Genomic DNA, 13,062 nt, shown 5'->3' with positions numbered 1-13,062 from the left:
GAAGGCGGCTGGAATCGGCTGGAAACTGTCCGACTTTCCCGCAGCTTTCTGTCCCCGCCCCCGCTGCTGCCGCCTGCTTTCGTCCACTTTACAGGCGAGGCGCAGTTCATCTCGAACGAGCCTATTGTATATGCTACTCGTTGCAAAGTGACGCATGCGCAACTCACAGCTTCCCTCGACTTACATTGGGAAGTGACAGCCTTCACTGGTCTCCGTCCAGAACAACGGGGTCTGTTGGTCCGTTTCTTTAACTGGTTATCATAAGTGTGTTCAGTCAAGTACGGCTTGAGAAAGTCATCCGTCTTCATCCTGCTGTATATTCTCATAAAGAGTTATCCACCACCCCCTACCAAACCCTCACGTTACATCCATCATATAACACATTTCCCTCATTTCATCTTGTGTACTAACCGTATGCAGAGAGAGTCGTGCTTGTTCTCGAGCACAGACAACAAAGTCTGACAGGTGACATTAACGAGGAGCTCGCTAAAGAAGCCATAACACAGCTCCGACTAAACTAGCTGCACGTTGTTATTGCATGACTCCTGCTGACTGAAACAGGGACACGCGCTGTTAACTCATTTTATCCACCTAAATATAACATTTAATAAAATGACTAGCTGCCTGCTGAAATGTTTGTTGTCGTCCTTTGACCTCCATATGACGCGATGGGACGACCAGTAAGATAAAATAACCAAAAGCGACTATCCCCCCCCCCCCTAGGATGGTGAAGGCATGTCACCGCTACTCTATCTCTGGTAGGATGACCGTGACACTTCACCAAAACCAACCCAGCAAGAGCAGCCAGCGAGTGATAGCCAATCAGAGGGATAGTAGGGCGGGTTATGCCTTTGTCGTCCTAGAAAACAAAACTACATTCAAAATCCGTAATGTATGATATAGCAGTGAACTTTAGCTAACGCAAACAAAACAGCTCGGTGGTCAGCTACCAAGCTCGGTTACCTAGTATATTGTTGAATTAGCCACCGTTTAATAATGAAAAGCAAAACTAAACAAAACATAAAAGTGTAAATTGGTCAAGAAATCAACTGTTTCAAAAAGAAGAAGAGAATATCTCTTTTACCGTAAAGAAACGCCTGCTCCTTTTCCCATCACGCATTGCGCCCAGCAGCAGACTCACAACACGGCAGGCTACTTGACGTTAGCTAAAGATTCAGAATCACTCATCAGCCCCCGAAGACAAATTTAACCTCGTTCACAGTTTTGTTGCCACAATGAGAGATGTTACCGGGTTCCTCAAACAGCAGCAGAGCACCAGCTCCACGCCGGAGATGGCGACGGAGTGGCACACTTTGGAGGATTTGTACAACAAAAGGTACAAACAAAGTCAGCTAGCTAAATGCTCTGCTAACGCTAGGCTAGCTAACGTTAGCTCGCTCATTCATTGGAAACGCACGCTGAGTCATGCACGGAGCTAGCGTTAGCTGAGGTTCGGCTAATGTTAGCCGCTAGTTTCTTCTTGTAGATCAGAACGGAAACGTTGCTTTTAAGTGTATTTTTTTTTTATACACAGTTAAATCAATAATGTATATATATAAGTTAAGGGTTGGTATCTTTCAACAATACACCGTTCATTTTGTCCAGTGGGACAAAGTTCATCACAAGTTGTTCTTAGCTGTTAGCTAACGTTGATGCTGTAGACGAGTCCTTAGTCACTGCACCATAGGAATACAATACGTTTAATATAATGCTGTTTGGTAAGAACACATCACTATGGAGGTTGACCGAATGACCCCTTAAAAGAGTCTCTAATATCTTAGACTATACAGTGGTAGAGGAAGGATACAGATGTTCTGCACAAGTAAAAGTAAATAAGAAATACTCTGTTACAAGTAAAACTCCTGCATTGTAAACGCCTTAATCATTAGATGAGTATAACTCATGCATTACTGTCAAAGCAGGATTTTACTGTTCGTTGAGCTGGAAACTCATTTGCTATCCAACTTTTAACAAATATTTTCATTCTGGATCCGTTGATTAAGCTAAGTTTCAGGTAGCCCGTGTTTTCACAACCTTCTACCCGTGAAAGCACCCTGGAACCGCAGCCAAACCCGTAACTTAGCTTCTACCCGTGAACTCGTACCAGATAGTTACAGTTTTTGACGTCACACACAGGTAAACCATAATGGCGACCCCCTTATGATGCTGTACAGACGCCGGTGATTAACGGAGAGAAATAGGCAACGTAATACAATTCCACGCATTGTAATCATAACGATACACATACTCTAGTGTACTACTACATGTTGTATCGCTAACTAGAAAGCGCTAGTATCAGCTAGCGCTAGCTAACTTCATTATTAGATAGTCTATAGCTAGAAGACTTTGCCTGGAACGCTACTAAGTCGGAACTTGTGACTTCTGACTGGCTAGTAGTCCTTACCTAGGTACTGTCAGGGCCCTCATACTCTGCTTCTGACTGGCTAGTAGTCCTTACCTAGTTACTGTCAAGGCCCTCATACTCTGCTTCTGACTCCACACTTTTCGATATATTGCGATAAGAATAACGAGTCAATATATCTTGCACCCCTAACACCCTCATACTCTGCTTCTGACTGGTAGTAGTCCTTACCTAGCTACTGTCAGGGTATGTCCTCATACTCTGCTTCTGATTGGCCAGCAGTCCTTACCTAGTTACTGCACATGTGTGACTCCCAACAATGATGGAACAGAAGTGAGATGTGTCACTCTGTAGCTAAAACTGAGCTCAACACAAAGGGTGAAAAGAGGAGTTGTTGCAATGTGCAGTACAACAAAAATATGGTAGTTTTTGAAAATGTAACCACAAAAACCTATTCAGGTACAACCTCTACATATTATGAACCTAAAACTGAGCATAATATGAGCACTTTAATATCAAAAAGTGACTTATTAACACTTTAACGCTGCCATCAGTCTGTGACTCGACCCCCATGAACAAGAAGACACTTGCCGCCGGTCCTGATGACTTTTCCGGGGGAAACTCTGTTGAATCTACAAAAAACAATCCAACGTGTCTTGTGGGACATTTTGTCCGTCTTCATGTGTTCATTAACTGTTTTTTTATTTGGCAGATTGTGGCATCAGTTGACTCTCAGGCTGACAAACTTTGTGAAAGATCCTTGCTTCACAACAGGAGATGGCCTCATACAGGTAACGGCACAATTTAGAAATAATGGATGCATCCAAGTTTCTTTGGATTTGATCGAGTATTATGTTTTGAAGCAAAGAACTGTGTTCCAGTGGTTTGCGTCACATTTGTCCAAATTGTGTCGACTTTAATAATAAGTTTTGTTTGTTTTGCGCCGAATCTTCAATTTGGACCACATGCGCTTAAATGCATAGGATTTTGATACATCGATAAACAATGAAATTAAATCATTTCCACGCACTACATATCTCCATCTCTCTCGTGCTGTTGTTATTGTTTTATGTTTATGTTCATAGTTCATAACGTGCCGTTAGCTGCTGTGTTTTGAGGCTGAAAATAAATCTGGAAGCCATTCCGCTGGTTATAAGGGATTAAAATAAAAAGTGTACCAAGATTTACATACCAGACATTTACATAAACATTGAACTTTACACACTTTGCTCATTTTTTCTCAATTAGAATATCAGCTGTAATAAATGTTAAAATCCAAATACTATGCATGGCGACTATAACGAGATAAACGTTGAACATTTTGATGTTTTTTGTGATCTGACGGCTCGTTTGTCTTTCTTCATAAAGCTCTATGACAATTTCCTCAGTGACTTTGAACACAGGTGAGATAAAAGTTCCTCAAACACTCCGTCCTCCAGTTCAGTATTTCCTGCTTCTGTCGATGCTTATTTTATTATATATATATATTTTTTGTCCCTCGTCAGAATCAACCCATTGTCCCTCATGGAGATTATACTTTATGTTGCCAGACAGATGAAAGGTAAGAACAACATGATGTAGCAGGACATATTTCCCAGCAGAATACACTTATCTTTTCTTTTGTTTTTTACATAATTATTTTTTCAGTATTTACAAAATAAATCTTTTCCCAGATCCTAAAGATGCCATCACTTTTCTCGAGAAGACCAAGGAAAAGGTAAGACACCTAACCAATGCAGGCTTAAGGCCACAGTCCTGCAATAAAATGTACCCTTTTATGAATATTAGAACAAGTTTTAATTTCAACCGTTTTATGGAAGTGTAGATTTAAAGTGCTCATACTATGCTTTTGGCTTTTCCCCCTGTCCTTTATTGTGTAAAATATCTTTTTTGTGCACGTTGTAGGTTTAAAATGGGAAAAAGCCCCAAAGTGTGTTAAAAGTTGCCAACAGGGAGGTTGTAGAGTGCTCTCTCACACCATCTCACCACTCATAACATGGTTGAAGTCCATTTTTAATTTTTTTCAAATATTAAGTTATCTGCCATTATAAATGGCAATACAGATACAGTTTGGAAAATGCCAGATTTTGGCCTGCCGATACATCGGCCCGCCTCTACTAGCTACTGAGCGTGTGTGACTTCCAAAGATGGAATAGAAGTGTGATGCCTGACTCTGTTGCTAAAACAGAGAGCTCAACACAGAGTGAAAAGAGGAGCTTCAGCAAGGTGCAGCACAACAAAAAATATAGTGTTTTATGAAAATTAAACTATGTCAAAATACAATTATGAACCTGTGAATTAGCATAATACGAGCGCTTTAACTTAACTTTTAACTGATAGTTTTGAATGCCGTAGTCACTGGTGATGTGTTTTACTGAGAGATGTTTTGTCCTCCACGTTTATATCAATAAGAGTAGATAATATAACAGAAACAACTTTCTGAATATCACAAACAAGTTATACAGCATCACAAACGGCACAATATAACCTTCATGATGAGGATTTATTGCAGGACTGTTGTATTCAACTGCATCAGGTTGGTGTACCAAGTCGTAAACTGGCAACTAAGTTTTAAATGATGGAATTTTTTTAACTGCATTTTTATGGAAACCTTACCTTGTGTCTGTCTGGTTTTAGGTGAAAAGCAGCGACGAAGCCGTCATTCTCTGCAAGACTTCCATCGGCAGACTTAAACTGGAGATCAACGATCTTCCTGCCACGAAGGTAAACGCTCCTGACCTCGCAGCTCTCTCCCTTTACTCCAAAAAGTGTGTCTCAGCCTCGTTCAGATATAACGCGTTGTTGCAGATTTTAAACATCACGCTGCTGGTTGTGTTCACACGTAAATATGTCGTATAACATCAGCAGCTGTTAAACAAAACACAAGTGCTGAGTTTAGGTATCTGTACAGTGTTGGCTTGATGCATCCCTAGGGATGTAACAGAGAACAAAAATAAAAACATTGACAATGAAATTACCGTTTTCATTTTTAAGAAGACTCGCTTGTTAAAACTTGCTTTTGTCTAAATTTTTTCATTCCATTGGTATCATTTTACTATTTGGGTCTTATTTTGACAATTCATCATGTAAACCACTTTGTCTGTAAAAGGTGATACATTTATCGTTATATTAATATTATGATAGCTGCTAATATAAACTGACCTAGAACATCCATAATACTAATATGGCATAAGTCTTTTCCTGGTTTTAAAGGCTAAATTACAGTAAAGTTATGTCATTTTCTGAAATACTAGCTATTCTAGCTGTTCTATTATTCACCTTTACCCACTTAGTCATTATATCCACATTACCGATGATTATTTATCAAACATATCATTGTGTAAATATTTTGTGAAAGCACCAATAGTCAACACTACAATATCGTTCCAGTCTCGATATCAAGATATTTGTATACAAATATCGTGATATTGATTTTCTCCATATTGCCCAGCAACCACTTTGTCTGCAAAAGGTGATATATCGAATACATTTATTGTTATATTAATATTATGATAGCTGGTAATATAAACTGTCCTAGAACATCTATAATACCACTGACTCCGACAGATAATGGTATTTTTACGTAGCCTAACCTATTCTGAAAACAAAGTGTATGGCACTTTTCTCCATATCGCCCAGCCCTACTCTGACATACGCCTGTAAAGATAAAGTAAAATAAACATGATCCATGATAACAAGAGCTTCTTTTTTGTCACTTCCAGAAAATCATTGAAGAAGTTGAGGAAATGTTGAATAACTTGCCCGGCGTGACGTCGGTCCACGGGCGGTTTTACGACCTCTCCAGCAAATATTACCGCATCATCGGGAACCACGCGTCCTACTACAAGGACGCCCTGCGCTACCTCGGCTGCGTGGAGATTAAAGACCTTCCAGGTGAGCAAAGACAAACACTCGGACTTCATTTCAGGCTGTTGCAGCTAGGAATGTGACGGTGTAGTGTTTTTCTTACTGCTGTGACAATGCTACAAAACGTGCATGCAAGCTGAAATTATATCGCAGAATATTGCAATATGTTTAAAATTCCAATAGTATTGTATAAGTATCGTGATGATAAGGTATCGGGAGGCGTCTGGTGATTCCCACCCTTAGTGTCCACGTCCACCTCAGCTCAGTTGACTGTCCATCCTCATGTCCCCATCCTTTAGTGTCATCCTTTTTTGCAAAGCGCTATTGTTTCACTTTTTTTTCTTCTCACTATCTCACGTTTTTATCTTTTGATTCTTATTGTGTTTTTAAAAAATTTTTTTTTAAAGCATTTTTGACATTTTTTATTCTTTAACATTTTTTATTTTTGTAACGCTCTTTAAGAAGTTATTTTTCTCCGAATTTTTTGGGGATTACGTGTAATTATAAATAATTTTATAGGGGCCAATAAAAATTGACTTTTGGCAAGTACAGGTCATTTTTTTCCCCAGTTGCCCGACTGGACAATGAAAACGAACGTTAACATTGAACCGTGATGTTGTCGTTACATAACAGAGACGGAGAAGCAGGAACGGGCGTTCACGCTGGGACTGGCTGGACTCTTAGGAGAAGGAGTCTATAACTTCGGAGAGCTGGTGGGTTTAACAGTTGTACGTTGGATGTACGTTGTTTATCGATGCTGACCAGGCTTCTCAATGAAGCGTGTTGACGTCTGCTGTTGTGTCTTCGCAGCTGATGCATCCTGTGCTGGAGACCCTGAGGAACACCGACAAACAGTGGCTCATCGATACACTATACGCCTTCAATGGAGGCAATGTGGAGAAATTCCAGGGCTTCAAGACCGCCTGGGGCCAACAGGTGAACGACCCTTATAACTGCTCAACGTAGGCTACGTCTACACTGCTACCTTTTCAAGCTGCGCTATGAGACAAAAGCGATTCCCGTCTACACAAGAGTTTTAGCTCCAGTAACAGAACTGATCTTCGTCTATGTTAACCATACACACTCAAATTAATGGACATAGCGTGACGTGAGCAACCTGTCTGAAAGTTGCAGGTCTGCTGGTAGCTGTTTCCAGTTTTATGAAATTGGAGGATTTTTCTGCATTGAGTACTTTTACGCTTAATACTTAAAATACATTTTCCCAGCCGGACCTTGACTTGTAACAGAATATTTAGTGTAGTTTTAGTACTTTTTCCTGAAGTAAAGGGTCTAAATTATACTTAGCAGCAGAGTTTAAACCTCTGTAACGGAGAGGATGTATTAAAAAAACTTTTGATTTGAGCCGTTACCGTGCCAACAGACATCTGGAACCAGGTCACAGGATTTACACTTGAACGTCATTGCTGAAATTTGGCAACTGTCTGATTTATTTCTGTTTCTCTCTCTTGGTTGTAGCCTGATCTCGCAACAAATGAAGCCAAACTGATGCAGAAGATCCAGCTGCTCTGCGTGATGGAGGTGAGGACCCCTCCTTTATTCCATTAGGTGTTTTATATTTATTGATACTGCGCTCCATTTTCCAATTTTGTATCCTCTAATCGATTAGTCGGCAAAAGCATTTAAGTGTAAGTCGACTAAGAATTTCTTAAAACAAGGACAGCCCTCAGGTTAGATGTACATAGATTTGTTCATGTGGATTTTTTATTTAGTATCTTTCCTTTTATTGTCCATATTACTCATGTGGATTTGGTATTTTATCATGCGGTTTATGATGTATGTGTGTGATGCCTGTAAGCTACTGGGACCTTGAATGTCCCCTTGGTGATCAGTAAAGCATATAACCTATCGATTATCTTATCTATCTCTATTATCCCATCTATCTTATCTATCTCTATTATCCCATCTATCTTATATTATCTATCTTATCTATCTATATTATCCTTTCTATCTCGGGCTATATCTATCTCGGGTGGCTGTGGCAGTGTGTAACTGTGTGTGAATGGTTCCTGTACTATGTAGAAGCGCTTTGAGTAGTTGTTGAAACTAGGAAAGCGCTACATAAGAACAGTCCATTACATCTATCTATCTATCTCTCTATTTATCTATCTATCTATCCATCCTATATATCTCTTATCTATCTATACATCTCTTGCAGCGCCACTTTATGGTTTGACCGAGGAATTCTTGTATAAACACTCAAAACCAATCTTATCTTATCTAATCTATCATTTTCTCCCACTTTGTATGTGACCGAGATGATGTCACCCTGAAGGTTTACAAACCCAAATATGAAATGACTTAAAGTGTCTATTGTCTCTTCCAGATGACTTTTACTCGTCCTGCAAACAACCGACAGCTCACATTCACCGAGATCGCCAAGAGTGCCAAAATCCCCGTTAACGAGGTCAGTTGGATGACGAGCACGATTAATCAGCCCGCCAATAAAAACCTTTCAGCATGATTGCCTTTGATCACCAGACAGTTTTTCCATTTTGACTTGTGACATCAAAATGAATCATTGCAACGATGCAGGCGTGGACAATTCTGCTTTGACACAATGTCCTAGTCTACTTAACGTCAATAGTAGTACTTTTACCCCATGTATAATATATTGTTATTGTTAGTGTGTTATATTAATATGTAATTTTACTTTTTAGGGTGACTTGTTACTCTATCTAGGGACTGCAGATGAAAAATAGCCTTTTGGCTAATTCTGGCGTATTGACAGAAATGTCCATTAATATCTGTATCTGTATTAAATAAACAAATGAAGAAAAACAACAACAACAACAAAACGCTCCACCTGCGGGATTGCTCCGGTGCCGCAGGAAATTCTGCCGGACGTATGTCTTTTCGCCGACGTCCTTCACCTTCCGCTTTCTTTGTGTCGGCGTTCTAACCTCTGGTGGATTTCTGAGGTCTACTGTAACTGGTCCTCAGGTCTCTGCAGGGTAAATCCAGACCACTAGCTAGACTATCTGTCCAATCAGTTTTCTATTGACTTCTGAACGTACACATGTTCCACCAAAACAACGTCCTTCCGGAGGCTATTTAGCAGAGCTTAGCACCGCCCAAGACAATTGTGATTGGTTTAAAGTAATGCCAATAAACCAGAGCACGTTTCCCTCCCATCCCAGAATGATGTGTAGACTAGCCAGACCCTCCTCCGCAGTGTCGGGGATGAAGGTCTAGCAAAGTGAGACCAGCTGATTTCAGACCTCGCTATATTCAGCAATTGTCTTCTTCAGGAAGCCAATGCAGTAAAAAGGGATTTTAATATATATATCTGACCGCTTGACTTTGATTTTGAAAAACATTTTGCAATATTAAATAAAATGGAGGTGGGGAGGCATGGTGAGATTGAGTGGGTTTGAATCGTCGACAGGATAATCGTAATCGCGTGGAATCGCGAGACCATCGTGGTCAATCGTGGCGATTCCCACTCCTAATTTTAACGCCTGCACAGAGCAGATCCTCAAGGAGCTTTGACATTTGTTTTGAACATGAACGCATGTTGAATTAAGAGAACTGATGGAGCGTGTGCTGCAGGTGGAGCTGCTGGTGATGAAGGCTCTGTCCGTGGGCCTGATCAAAGGTAACATTGATGAGGTGGACCAGAAGGTGCAGATGACCTGGGTGCAGCCCAGAGTGCTGGACCTGCAGCAGGTGAGGCCTCATTCTGTTTTTTTATTTTCATCTATAGATATATCTATAAGGGTTGGGTGGTATCAGTTCCATATTATGTCATTAAAGTAATGCAATGCACTCATATAGGAGACAAGGATTAAATATAATTTATTAAATGCCTAAAAATGCTTATATGAGAGAGAGAGAGAACTGGTCTGGAAGATGAACAGACTTCTGCAGTTTGGCAGCGTTTGGGGTTCTGACCTAAAGAGAAGGGAGAGGTGTTCCAGTGTTTGGTATTCAGTCTCTGACCGGTGTAGGCACAAGCTCATAGATTGGTTAGGGTTCATTATTTTTAATTAGTCACGGTAATACCGTATACCGCGGTAGAATAGCAAGGAGGAGGTTTGATGGTATCAAAATGTGGATGCGGAAAAACTCTAATATCTATATTTATACAGAAAACGAAATTATAAATTCTGCGGTTGTGAGGCCGGTTGGATGTTCTGCCAAATTCTCTCAAACGCCTTGGCAGACGGCCTATGGCAGGTGTGTGTGATCACACTGCACATTTTAGAGTGGCCTTGTAATGTGGCCAGCCTAAGGCACACCTGTGCAATAATCACGCTCTCTAATCAGCATCTTGGTACGCCACAGCTGTGAGGGGGATGGATTATCTCACCTGCTGTCGTCTTTACTTTATGGTGCTGGTGCAGCTTTTTAAATATACAATACATACACATTTGAGGATATTTTGAGGATTTAAGACTTCCCTCGCTCCCTCTCTCTCTCTCTCTCTCTCTCAGCTGGTCACATTGTTTGCTTTCTTCTAAATATTACTCCATTATTTCTGAGAGGAGCGTCAGAGTGTTTTACTCTAACGTTCTCTTCGTTAAACAAGCGAGCACTTTGACCTTGAGATATGTTTAAAAACTGCGGAGTCGAGCCAACGCGTTTTCTGTTTCAGATCAAAGGAATGAAGGAGCGTCTGGACTTCTGGTGTGGAGACGTTAAGAACATGGCCATGCTGGTGGAGCAACAAGCCCACGACATCCTCACCTAGACCAAGAAACCTCACAGCCATTTCTCTTTTGTATTGTTTTTCGTTCTGTCGGATGTTCATTCTTCACTTTATGTGTATCACCAACCTGTACAAATACAAAAAATACACTGTGGTATTTTACAAATAAACAGCTGGTTGTAACGTTATTATCCTCCTCATCTAAAAATATTGTCTAAAACATGAATAAAAAAACACCCAAAAAAAGTCATTTCTGTACAAATATTGTATGTTTTTATTTCTTTTATCGGTTAAAGTCTAGCCTTGGATTGTAAATTAAGATTAGTTTTGGTGGTATTAGTACTTTTACTTAAAGTTACAACTGAAGACCTCATCACTCCCTCCAGTATGAATTTTAATATATTATGTGTCACTGTAGTGCAAATTAAAATATACAGTAACATTATTTATAAAGCCAATAGTGGCCCAAAAATGCATTTAAGTGTAACTTCTGTTTTTCTAAACTAAATTTTTTATTTTAAATTTAAATAAAAAATTTTTTTTTAATTGTTATTACTTAGAATTCTTGGTGGGAGAGACAGAAACTATTCCCTAGCTTTAAGCAAAGTACAAGCTGCGATGTAACGTTAATGGGCAATTATCCACTAAAAGTGCTGGTTTTGCAATGGACAGGCTCAGATTATTAATCTAAATGTCTAAGACATTATGGAAAGGATCCATACAGGAATGTTTTTTTAACAGATAGATCTTTATGTTTAACACGAAATTGCCATCGCCAAACCCACCAGATCCTGGTTCTACTGCACCTCAGTAGCCCACCTGGTTGAGCGTGTGCACCAAGGCTTGGTCCTTGCCGCAGCAGCCGTGGGTTCAAATCCATCCTGGAGCTCTTTGTTGCATGTCATTCCCCCTCTCTCTCCACTTTCACATTTTAAGCTGTCCTGTGTGATAGATGACCCAAAAAATGTCTTTAAGAAAATAAAGATATGCTTTCTCTAGATGCTGAAAGTATCTGATGGGTTTGGTGATGCCGCTTTCCGTTTCTGGTTAAAGAAAAATGATCTTACTCCTAAACGAAAAAGTCTATGACTGCAGGGATCCTTTCCATAATGTCAGACACTCTGAATAATAATAATAATAACATAATAATCTGAGCCTGTCTGCGGTAAAACAGCACTTTCAGTGGGAGGAAACTCGCTGTGAACAAATTCCACATGTGGTTACATTGAAGCCGGTTTTGTGGTTGCTCCGGGGAAAGGACGCAGATAGTCGGCTCTCATTGGCTAGCTGTTAGCGGGTCAAGCATCTGAGCTCATTGAATATTAATGAGTCTTCCTGCTTTCTATACCACGCTAGAATGGCTTGAAACAAGGTAACCAAGGTAACCAAGGCATTTTTTCCACAAAACAAATGTTACAGAGTCCATGGTCGAACAAAATCATGAAATCTATGTGGCAGGGCCCCTTTAATCAAAAAGGGCCCCCAAATTATGTTCAGACTGCAACCAACAAAACATCTTCATTATCATTTATCTGGAAAATCATTTTTTGACTTATCGATCAAGCATTTGTTTTTTGTTTTATTCTTAAATTTGGGGCATGTGCCCACAGAGCCATTTCTTTTATCGCCTGTTTTTGATCCACTCGTAATCCAAAATACTAAAAATATTTATTTTACTATCACGAAATACAAAGCCACACCAGCAGATTGCATTGCAAAGCTGTAGTTTCAGTGTCATTAACTTTCTGTTGCTGGACTGATCCATTTATCGACTAACTGTTTCAGCTCTAAACGATCGGCTGTTGGAAGGAGCACGAGGAACACATCGATGTTCTGAGAGTCGATATCATGACAGACCTGCTGCCCACTGTCTCATCCTTAATGGGCTCCTCTGATGATTAAAGGTTAACTACCGTTTTTTTTATTTTCAACCTGGACCCTATTTTCCTTTACACGGTGTAGGCAACAGCAGATTTATTTTAATTTTTCTCTCCACTGACAGAACTCCAGATTTCCAAACAGAGCTACGAGTTGGAATCAACCTGAGTTCTCCTTTAACCAGTTGTCGAGGTGAACTGGTTAAAGTAGAACTCAGGTCGGTCCAAGGAGAACTTGAACTGGTTGAAGATGAACTCAGGTCGGTCCAAAGAGAACTTGAACTGGT

The 13,062-nt window shown here is 40.1% G+C and overlaps 2 protein-coding genes across 3 annotated transcripts in view; one reads left to right on the top strand and one right to left on the bottom strand.

Moving 5' to 3' along the window:
• The window catches only part of sirt3 (sirtuin 3), a 7,808-nt gene extending 6,491 nt beyond the window's left edge, over window positions 1–1,317 (bottom strand). Inside the window, exon 1 of one of the 2 annotated variants that reach the window (XM_034866390.1) lies at window positions 1,085–1,317. Coding sequence is in view for 1 of the 2 variants with exons in the window: in XM_034866336.1 (XP_034722227.1) it covers window positions 412–499 (88 nt within the window). In the remaining variant the exon portion in view is untranslated. Of the gene's footprint in view, window positions 1–411; window positions 706–1,084 lie in introns of those variants that run through there. The other variant, XM_034866336.1, reaches the window with a different exon arrangement.
• psmd13 (proteasome 26S subunit, non-ATPase 13) lies at window positions 1,091–11,146 on the top strand. The gene is made up of 13 exons (XM_034865761.1): window positions 1,091–1,336; window positions 3,075–3,153; window positions 3,731–3,765; window positions 3,868–3,923; window positions 4,036–4,079; window positions 5,000–5,086; window positions 6,085–6,256; window positions 6,863–6,942; window positions 7,040–7,165; window positions 7,706–7,768; window positions 8,574–8,654; window positions 9,800–9,916; window positions 10,845–11,146. The coding sequence occupies exons 1-13, from the start codon at window positions 1,236–1,238 to the stop codon at window positions 10,938–10,940; spliced, it is 1,137 nt and encodes a 378-aa protein (XP_034721652.1). The 5' UTR covers window positions 1,091–1,235; the 3' UTR covers window positions 10,941–11,146.
• The last annotated feature ends 1,916 nt before the right edge of the window (window positions 11,147–13,062 follow it).

This window comes from Etheostoma cragini, chromosome 1, assembly GCF_013103735.1.
Source record: "Etheostoma cragini isolate CJK2018 chromosome 1, CSU_Ecrag_1.0, whole genome shotgun sequence".
NCBI lineage: Eukaryota > Metazoa > Chordata > Actinopteri > Perciformes > Percidae > Etheostoma > Etheostoma cragini.
The sequence above is the reverse complement of the archived record's forward strand: the minus strand, read 5'-3'. Positions and strand labels throughout refer to the sequence as shown.

Coding starts and splice junctions, on each gene's coding strand:
- psmd13 (XM_034865761.1), top strand. CDS start 1,236: ATGAGAGATGTTACCGGGTTCCTCAAACAGCAGCAGAGCACCAGCTCC. Junction 6,257..6,862: donor GGAGATTAAAGACCTTCCAG/GTGAGCAAAGAC, acceptor GTTACATAACAG/AGACGGAGAAGCAGGAACGG. Junction 9,917..10,844: donor GAGTGCTGGACCTGCAGCAG/GTGAGGCCTCAT, acceptor TTTCTGTTTCAG/ATCAAAGGAATGAAGGAGCG.